At 37.8% G+C, this 19,989-nt stretch overlaps 1 protein-coding gene across 1 annotated transcript in view; it reads right to left on the minus strand.

Annotated features, from left to right (window-relative positions):
• Positions 1-19,989, minus strand: part of LOC150079228 (transmembrane and coiled-coil domain-containing protein 4-like) — a 237,891-nt gene that overhangs the window by 53,653 nt on the left and 164,249 nt on the right. The window contains exons 10-11 of the mRNA XM_090382998.1: positions 18,407-18,543; positions 3,744-3,828 (exon numbers count right to left, since the gene is read on the minus strand). Coding sequence (XP_090239124.1) covers positions 3,744-3,828; positions 18,407-18,543 — 222 coding nt within the window. The remainder of the gene's footprint in view (positions 1-3,743; positions 3,829-18,406; positions 18,544-19,989) is intronic.

A 19,989-nucleotide genomic window follows, 5' to 3' on the forward strand; every position in this document is an offset into this window, starting at 1 on the left:
ACAAAGAGGTAAATGGAAAAGGCCTCTATGATGTTGCCATTTGCCTCTAGTAAGAGGGATTACTTGGAAAGGGGTATAGTTGACCAATAGGATAGCAACTCCACCATGAGCAGGTCCATCCCCAGTTCTGTCTTTATGTATTATGCAAGGTATGGTCTTCATTTGCCTTTAGACATGTCTCCTACAAACAAAGGCCTACCAGCTTCTGCCTATGCCTTGATATCATCAGCATTCCAGTGGAATCCACAGAAATTCCATTGTACGAATTTGGTCATTATTTGGGTTTTGTGGATTGATCCATCAGATGGCTTCCAGAGTGCTGTGGACTTAGTTTTTTCAGTCTTGGATTAATCTTTCTTTGGTGAAATATGGACACTGTCCTCTCTCCATTTCTTCCTCAGCAAAGAATTCCAAGGTTGAATTGTCTAGTACCTCCTCCACATTGAGCAAAAGCAGTGTCACCATGATAGGCTGTGCTTTTGGCATTTAAAACACCTCAACAGATTTCACATATAAATCCTTACTGGACAGTTTAAGTAGCCTGCTGCCTTGATGAAACTTAGAGGCTGTGAGATGATGAATGCAAAGATGAGAACTCAAGTGGGAACAAGATTCCCATCCTTTTGGCATTGATATTCTCACTTGACAGCCATCACTCCTTGGTCTTTCAATTCAGAGCTGATTTCTTCAGAAACATGAAGAAGATCCCATGCAGCCTTTTCACATATTTTGGAGATCCTGCCAACACTTGTAATCCTTTCTGGATGCAGAAGGGTGACATTTTCCCAACTGCCTGCTCTCCAGTGGAATGGAAAATGAGGAAAAGTAGTGTCACTGATGGTGGTGTATCATCTAATCAATTAGGTAGGAAGCTTGTTGGGATCCCAGGAGGAGAGGGACTTAAATTACTCATATGAACAAAATAAAACTTCTGATGCCCTGAGAACCACATCCACCGTAGAGCCCTATGAGGAGATGCCTACTCACAAACTAGCAGATACTGCATACGCAAATGGAATGGCAAGTTTGCTTAGGCCGACTGGGCTAGATGGGTGGGTAAAGTGCCTGCCTGGCAACCCAAAGGTTGCGGGTTCGACTCCCGCCTCGGGCTTGGATCAAAGTACTGCAAAAACCTTGGGAGGTGCATTATGGCCACAGAAGCCAATGCGCCAACTACCAAAAAAAAAAAAAAAAAAAAAAAGTTTGCTTAAACATCATAACCAAATTTCCAATAAGTCTTGACTCTGTCCCAGGACCAAAGGGAAGGAGACCTATTGGAGTGAAGTTGATCCTAGCAGTAAAAACCACCTGCTGATTGATCCCATTGAGCCAGTCCAGGACTTCCTGTCTTGTCAAAGCAGAGTCCAAAGTGGTGTATTAGGATGGGCCCTTCACCTACCAGACCAGGAGGACCTCCCCCCTTTCTGAGTTTCCACAGGCCATGGCACACAGCTGCACATGCCAAATTCCAATGATGTAACTCTGGAACCAAGGTATGGGTATTGAATCCCAGTGATCCTAATCTGGGAGCCCAGCAGCGCCTCACTGGGAGGTCCCTTCGCCACATACAGGTGCTCTTGTCAAGGGGTTTCAAGCAGGGTCTCTGACTGCTTATAACTCTTGGTTTCAATTAGTAGATCATCCATTTTAAGTTTTTTCACCAATTTTGGTGAACCCGCAGTATTTTCTATATATTTTTTGTATGAGAAAAGGAGACTTATCATTCATTCTTTGACAAAGAAATGTTGGGCATTCCTTTTGCTGTGCGTCTGTATGCAATCTTTTGGATTGTGATGTGTCATGGTCAGTTTTAGTTAAGGTAGAAAAAAAATTATGGAATATGGCAAATTCCATAATTTGCTCCTTTTAGCCCTGGGGGAAGTATTTTCCCACCTAGGTTTCCATCCCCACCATGAGGAGGCAGGAGCAGTGCTTGGCTTAACCAAGAAAAGCTTAGTAAGGATTAGAAGCTAACAAGGAAAAGTATAAAGAAAGATTGCTTTCCTTTCTTGCTCTCTTCAAAATTTTTTTTTTTGTGAGAAATGTCAAAACTTAAAAATAACTAGCAGTCACTCTAGAAAAATCACTAAGTGAAAGCACAGATAAACTGCTTAGTCACAGATTTGTCACTGCTTAGTCACTGCTTAGTCACAAACTCAAGCTTTGTGTATAAGGACATTGTTCTGCTGAAAAATCTAAGGTTCTTAAAACTTTAAAATTGTATTAGTGTTGGGAAAACAGTGTTATTGAGGATATCACAATATAATGATTCCTGTGGATCCAACACTACACCATTGAAGGCAGGATTGAACTTAGGTTTAACACCAACCTGGAGGACTGCATCATCACAGCTATGATGGTGCAATCTTTCAGGGCGACTCCGTAGCCAGGTGGGAAGGAGCAGCAGTGCATAGCACACACTTCTTGATTAGACCGGGGTTCGAGCCCGTCACCACCAAATATGGAGGATGCGGAAAGGTCAGGGAATGACCACCGCATATCCCGGAGCAATATGGCCTTAGTTGCTAATGCTCCTAAAAACCAAACAACACACACACACACACACACACACACACACACACACACACACACAGCAATCTTTCAGGTTGGTGTTACACCTAAGTTTTTTTATCTGATGAAAATCATGCACATATTGAGATTCATTACTCAAGGAGTCCTTTTTCAGTCCTGCTGAGATCATATCTGCCTCCATTGTTATATATTAAATTTTACAAGGAAAGGTTTTTGAGGGGCTTTAAAATCTCATATGCCAAGTCCTGACCTATAGCATCTCACCACTTGTCCCCTTCATTCGCTAAGGTTATTACAGCATGGCAGGTTGATTGCAAATGACACTTTTAGCTTCTGAAGCTTTATTTATATTTAGTGGTGTGCTGGTAAATTTTAACAACCGGCTCGTTAAAAATAAAACAAGACCAAGAATATGTGTGTATATATATATTTATTGTTAAGTTTTACTGATTTACAATTTGAAATACAAAAATTTCAAACAATAATAAAATATTAATTTTTTATTGTAATTTCCATATAGCCCGTTGATTCTCCCAAAATGTTTTTGTTGACTTTTGCCGAGCTCTTGTATCTGTAGCCAATCTATGGTTGCAATTCAGCCATGATTTGACAAATGGAGTTGCATCTCAATCTGCTTAATTTTTCCTGGGCTTCTTCTTCTTAGGGTAATGACCTTATCAGGTTCACACGAAATCTCTGATAGACATTGAGCACGGGAACCTTAAGAAGAAGTGACTCAGGGATAATTAAGTGGATGTTTGTTGGAAATAATATTCCTGAAATAAACACGTCTGGCTGAATTTTCCATGTCACCACGTTCAAGCTTATCACACAAATGCTGCTAGTCAATGTGGATTGAGGTGTGTGTGCCACCCTACAGTTTATAGCCATTGTTGGCTATAAACTGTAGAAATTTAACAGACGGCTCATGCGAGCCAACTCCAGCACACCATTGTTTATATCTCTCTGCTACTTGCATTTCCCTTGATAATATCTGCATGATATTTTCTTATTAATTAGAGTACTAATGTTTTTGATTATCTGTACTGTTGAAGTATAAAATGAGACTTTAATTTAGCGAATATTCACAAGAACACATTTTACGATTAGCAAGCATTACTACATAATAAATAAGAAAATAGCACACAGTCATGTTAAATCTAACCCTAACTAAAACTACTACTAATAATAAGATGGCATATAAAACTAACCTTTTCGTTTGGCCATTTCCTGAAGACAATAAAAAATTACTCTAGCACCCAAGCTGAATCCAATTAATGTTACTGGTCGCTTACCCTAAATAAAAACAAAACACATTAATCAATATTAAATAAATTTATCTACAATGGAAGCGGAACTAGTAATCCACCAGAATCTTTTTTATTCTTTCTTTCTTAATAACTTTACTCAGTGAATAGTTTTTATAAAGATTTTACTGAGTTTAAATGATTTTCTTCTGAAGCCAATGCTACTCATCAAGTTAAGTTTGGAGATGGAAAAGTGTTCTTTATATTTGTATAAAGAAACACTTTACATTATAAAGTGTTTCTTTATAATGATAATGCAAGTTTATTAGTATTACTAATGGCAAATGATGCAAGAAACCAAGCTTATAAAGAAAGAATCAGCCAAAAAATAAAACTTCCCACATCACTTGTCCATTCCCCTCAAGGAATTTGTCTAGTTCTCCTCTTGAATTTATTCAAACTACCAACTTCCAACAACAGATGGAAATTTGTTCCCCTAATCAAGCACCCATTGGCTGAATGCAAACTTCCACATGACTATCCTGCAACCCTCCTTTCTCAATTTGAATTTTTGCCTCTTCATTTGTGTAGCTCAGCAAGAGGAAGTATTCCATTCATATTCAACTTATTCAATCCATTTAAGGCTTTAAACACCTCAATCAGATCTCCATACAGGTGCCTAGTCTTCATACGCTGCAATTTGAAAAACTGAAGCATTTCTTGATAGGGCCACCTGTTTGTTCACCTCACTAGTCTCGTACCCTTCTCTGCACCTGCTCCAGCAGATCGAAATCTTTCCTAAAATGAGGCCACCATATTTGTATGCAGTACTCAAGATACTGCCTAACCATTGCCTTGTACAATGGAATAATCACCCCCTTATTCCTGCTAGCAAATTCATGAATATTAGTGACAAACTCCCAAGAGCACTCCTGGCAACCTGTCTGCACTGCTCAGAGAACTTCATATCTGAATGCACAATTATTCCCAGGTCTTTTTCTTTGTCCACTACCCTGAGTGTAATATCGCACAACTGGTATATTTACCTGGAATGGTACATGGAACAGCTGGTACATTAATCTGTAACCCATAAAACAGCAGTTTTCAATGTTAAACTTTAATTGCCATTTCTCAGCCCACTGTGTAATTTTTCTAGATCTTGTTGCATTAGCAAAATCCTGATTACTGTCATTAACCACCCCGCCAACCACTGCATCATCTACAAACTTGGACATTAAGCCTGTTATACCTTTATCAGTATCATTAATAAACAGTGAAAACAAAAATGGGCCAAGCATCAAACCCAGGAGGCTCCAAAAATAACATTAGTCTATGAAGAGCAGTGTCCATTGATGACCACTTTCTGTCTCCCACTCAACCTTACTTGAAGTGTTGGAACCCATGTTTAGTCTCCAGAGCTAAGTTCCAATCAACATTTCCCCATCTTTTCCATCATGCAGTATGAGTGATGACTTTTGAGGTTATGATGGACATCGTGGCGAGATCCGTTGGAGGAGGACCAAACTTACGTTCAGCAGCACGATTTCCATTCACTTTAAACTGGATCATTTTTAACTTGAATTCAGCACTGTACAAAAATCTTTTCTAAGCCATTTCTGGGCAGAACGTGGCAAAACATAACCTAATATACCGGTAACAAGTGCGAAACAATGAGCGCAAAGACAACAAGTGCGAAAAAGCGGGAAATGCAAGTAAAAAAAGCTACAACCACTGTATAAGACGCACCCAGTTTTTAGACCCCGAATTTTTTGAAAAAGGGTGCGTCTTATACATGGGGAAATACGGTAGCACCTGAATGCTTTTTTGATCACTGTTGATCTTAAGTGCATTGTTCCTTTGACATGTTCTTTTAATATACGCAATGTCCTTTAAATTGTATTCACCGTTGATGCAGCAAGACTTAATTCCCTTGCAATAGATGACAAACTTTGTCCTGCTTCATCATTTTCATCTTCATTTCTAAATCAATTTTGTTTTGTTTCTTGGCACTGCCAGCACTTGCACACCACACTCCAAATCGACTTTCCTCTTTCAGGACATTTTTAAGGATGATTTTTTTTAATTCAGTACAAATTAATAATAATTCAATAAAATGAACAAGTTATAACAAAATAGTAGAATTTCACAACATGAAGAGATCGATGCATACATAACTGCATTTAGCGTACATACTCATATGACTGCATTGGACTACAGGTACACATCTGATACAGTCAAATGCGACTGCGAAATTATAACGCAGCTATCAATAGATAGCTGCGTAAAATTAACCAGTGGTAATCCTTTATTGCATGGAAAGTAATCCTGTAATGTGGGTAGTGGGGAATGTTTACTGCTTCGAATGGATGGAAAGTACTTGTCAATATTCCATCTGGAAATAATGTCAACTGGTGTGAAGACAATAACAATAGGCGTTTTATTCTGAGGAATCCCTTGCGGTAAAATCAAACTGGAAGTTACCCTTTATGTTACGAAAGATAATTCGTTATGGTGGGGGAATATAAACTGTTTTCTGCTTCTAACAGATGCAAATATTTTACAATATTCCTAAAGGGAATATTGGAATAATCTCATGACATTGCGGCACAGTAATGGCTTGCGAACTGGACAGTATTCATTGTGGGGAAACAACCCCTTCTGAAGTTATAGTAAAACAACACACAGACAGACAGACAGACAGAGAGAGAGAGAGAGAGAGAGAGAGAGAGAGAGAGAGAGAGAGAGAGAGAGAGAGAGAGAGAGAGAGAATCTAGTTTTCCTGGATGCTGAATTTTTTTGGCTTGTACTAAAAATGAATTTCTCCTTTTGTGATAACATAAAATGCACCACAAGGATATATTTAAATATTTTGTAACAATACAAATAATAACAATATAAATAATAACTATTTTGTGACAATACAAATAATAACAATATACAGTGAAACTTCTAACGGACACCTCTCGTTAACGGACATCTCTCTACAACGGACATTTTCAAATTCCCCAACTCACCTCCATTGGTTTTAACGTGTTTTCAGCTTCTGTCTAGCAGACATTCTCTGTAATGGACGCGGACAGGCAATCTGCACTGTTTCGTTTAGATTAGCACTTAATTTGATCTCCCCATAACGGACAGCGGGCGAGCTCACGGCCCTTTTTCTAGGAACGTTTCTACCACGTATTGCCTCAAGTGTGTGTATTTTCTATTTCCGATTCTCTGAATTTTATCAAGGTTTACGTCGCGGTTCTAAACCCTTTTTCAAGAATTTTAAGGCACGTGTAAAACTTCTGATGAATTCGGTCGGCCTTTCATCTTTTCAGTTTCAGTTTTGTTCAGTGTCGTGTGAAGTGCACAATGTCTTCTCGTAAACATTTAACTTTAAAACTCGTTAATGCGTATGATTGGCAAAAAAATAGTGTTCGCAATCTCACTGCAAAATTCAAAATTGGGAAGACGCTGGTAAGCGACATCCTAAAGAAAAAAAATTAACTGCTCAAACAATTTTGGCAGCATGGAAGTAAGCGACATCCTAAAGAAAAAAAATTAACTGCTCAAACAATTTTGGCAGCATGGAAATGATCAGGTTCAAAAATCATTCCCGAAAACTGTCGGACTTCAAATTGACAATGTTACGTATGAGTGGTTTTGTCGCGCACGTGCTAAAAAACATTCCCATTAATGGGCCTATTATTAGGAAAAAGGCTTTGGAGGTTGCGAAATCTATGGGAGTAAATGAGTTCAAAGCTTCTGCGGGATGGCTAGACAAGTTCAAAACTCGGCATAAAATTTCTTGGAAAACCATAAGTGGTGAAGGTGGATCTGTTGATACTGGGGTTGTAACAGAGTGGACCATCAAACTGGAAGATTTATGTCGTGATTTTGAAGCTAAGGATATTTACAACTGTGACGAAACAGGGTTGTTTTTTAAAGCAATTCCTGAAAAAACAATGAGTCTAAAAAACGAAAAGTGCCAGGGTGGAAACATTTCTAAGGAACGCTTGACTGTACTATTGTGTACAAATATGCTGGGAGACTTTGAACAACCTCTTGTTATAGGAAAACCACAGAATCCTCGTTGTTTCAAGGGCATAAAGTAGAATCTTTTGAATGATGACTGGAAGTCTAATAAAAAAGCGTGGATGACACGAGATATCATGAGCGAATGGATAAGTCACTTTAACCAAAACATGATTCGTTAAAACAGAAAAATTATTCTTTTCTGGATAATGCTGGATCTCACCCGCACATTGAATTGTCCAACATTCAAATCGTTTTTCTGCCACCAAACACATATGCAGAGTGTCAGCCCTTGGATCAAGGGATAATAAAAAAATTTAAACTTCACTACAGAAAACGTGTTTTAAGACATCTCATTGCAAACATGAACGATGCAACATGTGCGAGTGACCTTGCAAAGAAACTCAGCATCCTAGATGCGATTCAATGGATTTCCTCTTCAGTAAATGCAATTAGAAAACAAACTGTCGCGAACTGTTTTGTAAAGTCTGGCTTCTCAAAAGCAAAAATTGGAGTTGTGAACAGCAATGTGGAGCACCAAGAAGAGCAAGAACTTCAACATCTACTGATAATGTACGATACTTCAGTTACAAGTGACCCTGGCTACAAAGATATAGACTCGAACCTCACTACAGAAGATGGTGCTCTAGATATCAACGACATTATCATCGATATTTTTCAAGAAGTCCCTTGTGAGGATGAAGAAATGGGAGGAGGTCATTCTGTCGAAGAACATATTAACGACGAACCACCGATGAAAATAGAAGCGCTCATACAAATCAATCGTTTAAAAATGTTTTTCGCCGCTGAAGAAGATACTGAAGGACTTTCGATGGTTTCTTCACTCCAAACAAATGTTGAAAACAAAATTATCAGCCGGAATAAGGTGCAGAAGAAAATAAGAAGTGATTACTGTATGTATTTTTCTTAAGATAAAGTCATAACATGCATAGCACAATTGTATGTATATTATTTACAAAAATATTTTGCAAAATCTGTATATAATTTAATTTAATTTTACATTAAACGTTTAACGATTTTTCTTTCTTTCTTTTTTTTTTCTCCCTCAGACTTCTTGTTAGCGGACACTTCTCTCTAACGGACAGATTTTCATTCCCCATGGCTGTCCGTTAAAGGGAAGTTTCACTGTACATTGCAAAAAAAAACACAATCTGTTATTCAGAGCAGATGATTTTTTCCTTCTTTTGCACATCAGTTTTTGAAATTTATAATAGAACTAACAATAAATATATTTTCTTGAAATTTCGTTAGAAGATCAAATTTTACATAGAGAAAACGTGATGTACCAATATTGTTCCTTAAAAACAATTATAATAAAGAAACTTTTTTTTTTAAAAAATCAAATGCACATTGTAGTGTTATCAGTTTTACACCAGTTTTTTTCATTTCCAGTGTGGCTTCCAATACATGAATTTCCTTGATTTTGTGTTAGTAAAATTTCATACATACATAACTGCATTTAGCGTACATACTCTTATAACTGCACTGAACTACAGGTGCTGTTGTTGTTATTTGTTTTTTAGGAGCATTAGCAACTAAGGCCATATTGCTCCGGGGATATGATCAAGAAGCATGTGCTACACACTGCTGCTCCTTCCCACCTGGCTACGGAGGCGCCGACTACAGGTGCACGTTTGATAGTTGAGCCCGACGCTTGTATGTATGTACACGCAATGGCATGACTCTCTAAAATGCTGTTTTAGTTCACTTTCTACACGGGCCATATAAAAATTATTTGCGGGCCGTAGGTTGGACACCACTGAACTAGAGGATTCAACTAATTTATTCATGCCAAGTTTTGTTTTCCCTGAATTTATCAGCAAGTTGCTTTTCTTGTTGTGCCCAGGGGGCTCATATCTGGTGAGTATTGGCTTGCCGCACCCAGGATCCCGAGCTGGATATCATCATTCTTCTCTTTCTTGGTGATTCCCTTCTACTTCTGACTCCCTCTATCTCAGGGTAACTCAGAAATTTTTTTTGGCTGGTGCAGCATAAGCCTCAGGCTTTCTTGCACTATGTGGCTAGTAATAATAATAATTTCCTGCTTTTATTAGGTGACAACTAACTGTTGGTGGTTCGATACTTTTACCAATTACCTTTTACTATTTTTGAGCCAACTGATGGTCAATGGCTAAATGTACAATATAGCAATTATCAGGAGGGATGTTTTACGATACTAAAAATTCATTGCTACTTTTTGGCAATATTTGCTCTAAATGCCTTGACACTTAGAGATTTTTCTGAGAGTCTTACAAGTTTTTCAGAATCACCTATAACTGTTGTTTGTTATTTGGTTTTTAGGAGCATTAGCAACTAAGGCCACATTGCTCCAGGATATGCGGTGGTCATTCCCTGACCTTTCCGCATCCTCTGTATTTGGTGGTGATGGGCTTGAACCCCGGTTTAATCAAGAAGTGTGTGCTACGCACTGCTGCTCCTTCCCACCTGGCTACGGAGGCGCCCACCACCTATAACTGTTATTTGCAATAAATTGCTAGTATGTATAGGACTTTTGCTAATTTTTTCTACAAATATATAAGTGAGAGTGTTGATATTGCACATCACTAAACTATACCTAGATGTAAACAGATGGGTATTTTAAAATAATAATCATTTGATCAATAAGATTTCGTATATTTTTCTATAGGATAAACCTGAAAAGTACTAGTGCTCCATAATTCTATACAATATATGCCTAAAACTGCCCTTGGATGACTAAAGTTAATTCCCCAAGACAAAGTTTGAGGGCCTGTGTCTAGGTAAGAATTAACTCATTTTGAAAATGAGGGTCAAATTTTAACAACATAAAAGGAATAATCTTAAAATAATTCATAAGAGAATAAAAAATCTTTATAGTGAGTTTGTTCTATATTTTCAAATAAAATTTGGGCCAAGCAATTAAAGTGATTAAGAGAAGTTCTTAAGGAAGAAATGTTTTGTCACATTAAATTTTCAATTTACTCAGATTAATCTGGATAACTTGCAAATTTAATAACTCAATATTTCTGAAAAAAATGCTGAAATATTATTCAGGGCAAAATAATAAAAATGTGCATACTAGTCAGAAAATGTAGTAGTAGTAGTAGTGACATGTGATGCAAGAAAGCAAGCAACTTATGCAGCATCAGCCAAAAAAAAAAAAAAAAAATCACACCATCCCTTCCAAATGCTGTCCAGTTCTTCCTTAAATTTACTTAACCTATCAACTTCCACAACGACAGATGGAAGTTTGTTCCAGCAACTAACTACACGCTGGCTAAAGGAAAATTTCCGCACATCTATTCTACATCTGTCTTTTCTTAATTTGAATTTATGCTCCCCTTAGGCTCTTAATCTGAACAAGTGGAAGGATCCCATCGGAATTCAGCGGGCTCAATCCATTCAAGACCTTATACACCTCAATCAGATCACTGCACAGGTGCCTAGTCTCCAGCCACTGCAATTTGCAGAACTGAAGCCTCTCTTGGTAAGAGGATCCCTTCACTCCCCTCATCAATCTTGTTGCCCTTCTCTGTACACACCCAAGAAAATCTATATCCTTCTTAAAATGAGGCCTCCAGACCGGTACGCAGTACTCAAGGCTTGGTCTGACCATTGCCTTATACAGAGGGACAATCACCTCCTTTTCCCTGCTAGCAAAATTCCTTTATATCATTGGCAAAACCCCATGACCTGCCCTGGCAGCCTGTCTGCATTGGTCAGAAAACTTCATATCTGACTGCACAATTACGCCGAGGTCTTTTTCATTTTCTACAACCTTAGTGTAGTACCACACGGTTGGTACGTTTCTCTGGGGTTACTTCTACCCATATGCAGTACTTTGCATTTGCCAAGGTTAAACTTCAGTTGCCACTTCTTAGCCAATATGCCCAAATTATCTTGATCCTGTTGCAGTAGCACACTGCCAAACTTTGTATCATCTGCATACTTCGACACCAAGCCTGATATACCTTCATCAATATCATTGATAAATATACAAAACAACAGTGGACCCAACACCGAACCCTGTGGGACTCCACTAATAACATTAGTCCACAAAGAGCAGCACCCACTGATTACCACCCTCTGTCTTCTCCCACTGAACCATCCTTTTATTCATTGTAGCAACTTACCCTTAATATCATTCTGCTCCAATTTGTACAATAGTCTTCCATGCGCAACAGTGTCAAAAATTTTCCTGAAATCCAAATATATGATATCAAAATTATTTTTTTGCATCCAGTTCCTTTGTAACCACATCATAATATCCTATCAAATTTGTCAGACAAGACTTTCCCTTAACAAACCCATGCTGTGTCTGAATTATTGCTGCAGTCTTGTCAAGATGATCCTGCAATGCATCTTTAACCAGTGACTCCATTATTTTACCCGGAACAGAAGTTAAACTAACTGGTCTGTAATTACTCATGTTAACCTTTGATTCCCCTTTGTGAATTGGGGATACATTTGCACATCTCCAGTCCATGGGGACCTCCACTGAGTCCAAGGATGCTCTCATAATTATGGCTAAGGGTTTGCTTAGTTGCTTTGCTGCCTTCTTTAATATAACTGGATAGATCCCATCCGCCTCAGATGCCTTTCTTATGTTTAACTTCAACAATTTCTCCTCCACTTTGCTCTCAGTTATTACAAAATCATTAAGCACCCTGCTACAATTTGATAACCTTCTGCCATTTTTAAACCTTAATAACACCTCATGTGTGAATGTAGATGCAAAATACTCATTCAGTTTGTTTGTTATCTGAGCAGGATCATCAACAGTCGAACCATCGATATCAAGTGGACCAATCAGGTTCATCCCCTTCCTTTAATACCATTAAAGGTTTATGTAAGTAAAGAAATCCTTGCTGTTTTTCTTAGCATCTTTTGCCAAAGATTTCTCGTAATCTGCCTTCGCCTGCCTAACCTCCTTTGTGACCAGATATCATATATTTGGATTTCAGGAAAGCTTTTGACACTGTTGCGCATGGAAGACTATTGTACAAATTAGAGCAGAATGGTATTAAGGGTAAGTTGTTACAATGGATAAAAGGATGGTTAAGTGCTAGAAGACAGAGGGTGGTAATCAATGGGTGCTGCTCGTCTTGGAGTAATGTTATTAGTGGAGTCCCACAGGGTTCGGTGTTAGGTCCACTGTTGTTTTGTATATTTATTAATGATATTGATAAAGGTTTATCAGGCTTAATGTCAGTGTTTGCAGATGATACAAAGGTTGGCAGGGTTGTTAATGACAGTAATGGCAGTGTGCTACTGCAACAGGATCTAGATAATTTGGGCAGATGGGCTAAGAAGTGGCAACTGAAGTTTAACCTTGACAAATGCAACGTACTGTATATGGGTAGAAGTAACCCCAGAGAAACGTACCAACTATGTGGTACTACACTTAAGGTGGTAGAAAATGAAAAAGACCTGGGAGTAATTGTGCAGGCAGATATGAAGTTTTCTGAGCAATGCAGACAGGCTGCCAGGGCAGGTCATGGGGTTTTGTCAATGATATATAGGAATTTTGCTAGCAGGGAAAAGGAGGTGATTATCCCTCTGTATAAGGCAATGGTCAGGCCACGCCTTGAGTACTGCATACAGGTCTGGAGGCCTCATTTTAGGAAGGACGTAGATTTACTTGAGCGTGTACAGAGAAGGGCAACAAGATTGGTGAGGGGAATGAAGGGATCCTCTTATCAAGAGAGGCTTAAGTTCTGCAAATTGCAGTGGCTGGAGACTAGGGACCTGTGCGGTGATCTGATTGAGGTGTATAAGGCCTTGAATGGGTTCAGCACACTGAATTCTAATGGGATCCTTCCACTTGTTCAGATTACGAACCTAAGGGGGCATAATTTCAAATTACGAAAGGACAGGTGTAGAATAGATGTGCGGAAATTTGCCTTTAGCCAGCAGGTGGTTAATTGTTGGAACAAACTTCCATCTGTCGTTGTGGAAGTTAATAGGTTGAATAAATTTAAGGAGGAACTGGACAGGCATTTGGAGGGAATGGTGTGATTTTTTTTTTTTTTTTTTGGCTGATGTTGCATAAGCTCATACATTTGCTTTCTTGCATCACATGCCACTACTACAGACTAGCTTATATCTGCCATAGGCTTCTGAGTCGCTTGATAATTTATATGCATCCCATGCATTTTTCTTCTCTGTCACAAGTCTCATTAGTTCATTTGATAACCATTTAGGCCTAAACCTTGAACAATATTTCTTAGTAGGTATGAAACTTTTAGTAAGTATCCACGATTAATTCCTTGAATGCTTCCCACTTAGAATTTACTATTGGTAACATCGTCAGTTGATCCCACTGTACAGAATTTAAAAACTGTCTGAGACCACTGTACTCACCTTTACGGAAGCAAAAACCCTTTCCTTTACCCCTGATGGTAATTATATCTTTAAGTAAATCCCACATCAGTACACTGTGATTACTGCCACCTAGTAGTGCCTTTATCTGCAAATTCTTAATATATGAATGATCACTGCTGATAACCAGATCAAGAGTATTACCCTCTCTGGTTGACTTTCGAACATGCTGCTGCAGAAAACAATCATCCGATAACTCCACAAAAGTCTTACTAGTGTGTGAGTGACCAATCCACAAGTTCCAGTCAATATCTGGGAAGTTAAAATCCCCCATTATAAGACATTCTGATTTACTAGCCCACTCTATTTTTCTGTACAACTGTTCATTATGCTCATTGAGTCATTAGGCCTATAACACACTCCTCTTATTTTTGCTTTTGCAGTGCTTATGTCACACCAAACTGACTCAACAGTGCACTGTTCATCTATATAAACTGGATGCACTTCTTTTGATTTTATGTTTTTCTTAATTAACAGCATAACACCTCCTCCCTTCATATCCTGTCTATCCTTTCTGTAGACATTGTACTCCACAAATTCCAGTTCTGCATTCCTTATATCTCTGTGACACCACATCTCTGCAATCCCAACAATATCCGCCTTTGATGTCTTGACCTATTCCATATCAAGATTGATGTGGAATACCTAAGCCTGGTATATTGTTGAAAGCAAAAACTGATATCATTATATAGTTTACACCTGAATGTTGATAGAAGTCTGCAATTAACGAAACCTATAATTTTAGAAATATGTTTTATAAAATTTTATGTTTTACTTTTAAACATGTTTTTCAAACATGTTGAAGAGTCAGTCCTCTCAAAGAATTTTGCTGCAGACGAAGTGTGAACATGCTATTCTTAACTACAAAACAAAGCAGCAATCAAATCAAAAGATTCAGTGTTTAAAAAATTTCTTAGTTTTAATGATTTTCTAGCTAAATCATTGCTACTGTGTACAGGGAAAGCGAAATAGTTGGCCTTCATGCTCACAAAACCACTTAAGTGAAGTGTAACATTTAGGGAGAGGTTCTTATGTGCTATCCTTACAGGAACATGCAAAGGAAAATTGATAATGTTCGCTAGAATATGACAATATTCTAGCGAACTTCCACAAAGTTCAAGATGTTGTTGGAAATTGCAAGTTTGGAAAACATTTCTGCTTCAGTTTGTATTTAAAGAATTTTTCTTTATTTTTTCCAATCTGGGATGAATGCTGACTTTGCACTCAGGATAGAATTTGTGTATTGATTAAGATGTGACTACCATCACAAATAGAAATATAAACAAAAGATATTTATTATTAGTTAAGGCAAAGCCAAGTATTATTTGACAGGTGCTCTCAAAATATTCCAAAATTAGCATCTGCAACCTTTATACAACAGTTTTGGTAAACACAATAATTATCAGAAGCTCTCAATATTCTTCAATTTATCACTTTAAATGGAAAACAAAATGAAAAGTTCACCAGCTACAAACTAATATTTAGTTGAACCGCCTCTGGCCCTGATGACAGCAGCACACCTTCGAGGCACTGACAAGATCAATTTTTGAAGATAATCAACTGATAGTTTGTGGTTCCAAACACAAATTATGGCTTCCTGAAATTCACAAAGGGTCTTCAGTTTCTTTCTGGCAACTACAGATTCCACACAATGTCAACAGGATTCAGGTCTGGGCTGTTTCCTGGCCAGCTAACTGTTGAAATGGACCATTTTTCCAACCATTTTTTCACCTGTAAGAAATGTAAACACATTACTGTCGAACCTCTAATGCAGATATGAAGATAAAGTAACTGCAAAAGTGCCTACTTACACTTTTCGCCCGATGACAAGGAGCAGAGTCATCCTGAAAGATGCAGTTACTTGGCAGGTTCAAATGGTCTCTAATGGTTGGCAGCAATTTGCCTTCCAATATAGCCAGGTATCCATTGGCATTTATGGAACCTTTTATAAACTCCATGAAATGAAATGAGCCCCCTATATCATTTGGCTGGTAGGGAATATGGTATTCTTCATCATGTCTACAGTGAATCATTTGTCTTCCATCAGAGTCGTGCAGGTTGAATTTCTTCTCATCCGAGAAAATAACTGACTTCCACTGCTTGGGGGTCCATTTGACATGCTCCTTACACCAAATTAATCGGGCCGTTTTCATTTTTTGTGTTAGGGGAGGCTTCTTCTTAGGACGACGGGTTTGTTTGTTATTTGGTTTTTAGGAGCATTAGCAACTAAGGCCACATTGCTCCGGGGATATGCGGTGGTCATTCCCTGACCTTTCCGCATCCTCCATATTTGGTGGTGACGGGCTCGAACCCCGGTCTAATCAAGAAGCGTGTGCTATGCACTGCTGCTCCTTCCCACCTGGCTACAGAGGCGCCAGGACGACGGGCTACAGGTCCATTTTTGAAGAGGCATCTCCTGACTGTTACTGCACTCTCTACCACTCCTGTATGTTTTTCCCATTCTCTTTTTAGCTCAAACGAAGAAGCTTTATGGTTCTTAAGGCACAAACGCTTCAAAAGTGGTCCTGTTTTGGCGTAGAGACTCATTTGTGTCCGGTTCTTTTTTTCCTATCAGCAGAACCAGTATTCTTGAGTTTGGAAAAAATCTACTCACTGTGGACTGATTACAAGACACTTTATAAGCAATATGATGGGAAAAACATCTTTCCTCACGTAAAGCAACAATGGGATTCTTTCTTCGTGGCGTCAACTGCACGTAACTTGCCATCCTGACACAAACAAGGAATGACTGCAACTCTTGCAGAGCGTGCTTATATAGCTGAAAGTAAAAGCTGATGCAATATTACGTCATCATCTGCGTGTGTCAATCTTATCTGATGCAATCTGTAAGAAATATTACCCTATACTTATGTTATTCGGACAAAAATTACAATTTTAAGGGGTGATGCACTTTCTTTGAACACCAGTGTATATATTTTTATTCACATTTAGACAAAACTTTTTCCCCATTACAGGCAGTTCTCGCTTTACGAGTTCCCGTATTTACGTCCCCCACCCCCCAAAGTATCATGTATCAACAAAATCAAAAATATGAACATTAATTGCAAAAAACTGAATGTTAAAAATTCATAAATACTGCATTTAAAACCATGCGCATAACTATACAATACAGTGTTCCCAGCTTTATGATATTAATCCATTCCAGAGACACCATTGTATCGTGAAAATATCGTAATGTGAACACAATAACAAATTGCTTTTTGGTAATTTGTTCCACGACCTAGGAAGTTGAAAAATTTGCTATATAACTCTCTAAAAGGTTGTTTTTATAGTGCAAATTGTATTAGTTACCAATTCAAATCACTAAAATGCACTACACTTTCATCGTTATCATACATTCTGTTATAAGAACCAATTTTGAATGCCTTTGTGACATTTTTCTAAAACAAATTTCTGGAAGTCAAGACCATAAAACAATTTGCATTTTCCGGTTTATTGGGCTTTTCTGTTACTGCAATCAATTATAAACGGGTAGTAAACTCAATGTTATTGCATTTGCGAAAATACCGATAGCTGGAATAGTGTGGTTTTTTGCATTATTATGGTGAAATGTGTTTCTCCTTTACTGATATCTTCAATAGTATAAAAAACATAAATAAATTTTCAGAATCTTCTCTTCATTCCTTTCCTTTTTAAGCTTCATAAACTTGTTACTCTGCGCAAATCGTGTTAGTTTCAATTTGTGTATTCCGTTAAAAAATGCTTATGTATGCTATTGAAATTTATAAATAAAATAGAAGATTATCTTGGAAACAAATGCCTCTTGAAGCATTTCTGAAGAATACAACTCCTTGTGCAACAAACCAACGAGTGCCAAACCAATGATAAGTGATCAACGAGTGTGCATTTAGTCGATGATGAAGAATGAACATTCTTTGAAATTTGTAAGTCATAAATAATTTGTTTATTATTATAATCTTCTTGATTTTACAGGCTACATTTTAATTTCTTTGGATAAATCAATCATTGTTTAAACAAACTAATTAGCTAACTAATTTCATTGTTGAGAACTTAACCCCTATTTTTAACATTATGTCTATGGGATTTAATTCTCGCTTTACGAGTTTTCGCTTTATGAGCGCACCTAGGAATGAATTAACTCGTAAAGTCGAGAACTACCTGTATTAACAATTTTGAAAAATTACCAAGTCAGAAAGCCTGTAGATTATATCATAATTATAATTTGATAACTATTAATTACTTACCTGTTGTCTGGAGAGTAGAACCTCTGCAAGATGTTTGCCAACTTCAGCAGAACGCCGTATACACACACCCCATGGATTATCAATAACTCCCGCTACTGTAATCAGTGTCGCTGGCCATGTTATAGCTGTAATTAACCCTACAGTCGATTAAAAAAAATATATATATATATATATATGAGGATTATTTAAAAATGAAATAAATTGAAATAATCATTTGAATATGTAAGACAGTTTTCAGAATAACAACTTAAAAACATTATTATTTTTTTAGGTTTAAAAAATTAATGTCCACCAAACTAAATAACAATAATTGAGCACTTTTTTTTTTCAAAAGAAATATGGTGGACTTAAATGTACGTTGACTTTTCTCGGCAATGGTCAGGGGGAAAAAGTTGCGAGTTAGGGATAAATTTGAAAGTGTCTGCAATTCTGTCCAGATACGATAGGAGGGAAAACATGATAAGAGCCTTGTCAATCGATGTGGCCCTGGAGAGACTGTGCAAGGCTCATGGGGTAAGCTTTTTCTCAGCATGATCCATGCTTGTTAACAGGAGAGGCTGTTTCTATGGTGATGAGATACAATTAAACAGAAAGAGTGCAAGAACATTTGGGTCACAAAACTACTAACCTGGGGAGATACACAGACATAGATTAACAAGAGCTACAGGTAGAGGTGAAAGTAATTCTTGCATTACTTCTATTGGAAAGAGCAGCAGCCCGGACACCAAGGTGCCGGGGATTTCAAGTACTGCTGGGAGTCATCATGGAACAAGTAAATACATGGGCTGTGTTAGGGTAACTAAAAGTAAGAACAGGTGCATGTATACTTGCATGTACAGCAATGCTAGGAGTTTAGTAAATAAATTTGATGAATTTGAAGTGCTGATCAAGTCATCAAAGGCAGATATTGTTGGAATATCAGAGACATTGTGTCACACATAAGGAATGCAGAATTTGAATATGGGGAGTACAGTATGTACAGAAAGGTCAGAGAGGTTATGCTGTTAGTTAAGGAACACATTCAAGGAACTAATCGTGGAAGCTGCTAAGCTTTTCATACCGATTAAGAAATATTGTTCAAGGTTTAGAACTAAATTGATGTCAGATGAACTAATGAGGCTCATGGCAGAGAAGAAAAATGCATGAGATGCATATAAATTATCACGTGACACAGAAACCTATGGCAGAAACCCTGCAAGTCATAAAGGAGATTAGGCAAGCGAAGGCAGATTACCAGAAATCTTAGGCAAAGGATGCTAAGAAAAACAGCAGGGACTTTTTTACTTATATAAACTCTAGAAGTAGGGGGAACTTTAGAAGTAAGAATCAGATTGGTCCACTTGAAGGTTCGACTGTTGATGATCCTGCTAAGATAGCTGATAATCTGAATGAGCATTTCGCATCTAGCATTAGCAGAGGCATTTGATGCAAGAAAGCAAGCTTATGCAGCATCAGCCAAAAAAAAAAGAATAAAATAAAATGGCGCCACCATCTACATTCACACACGAGGAGTTAAAGGAGGGAAAATGACGGCCGTTTATCAAACCGTAACGGGGTGGTTAATGATTTTTTAACAACTGAGA

This window comes from Mastigoproctus giganteus, chromosome 10, assembly GCF_048544385.1.
Source record: "Mastigoproctus giganteus isolate SK-2022 chromosome 10, ASM4854438v1, whole genome shotgun sequence".
Taxonomy (NCBI): domain Eukaryota; kingdom Metazoa; phylum Arthropoda; class Arachnida; order Uropygi; family Thelyphonidae; genus Mastigoproctus; species Mastigoproctus giganteus.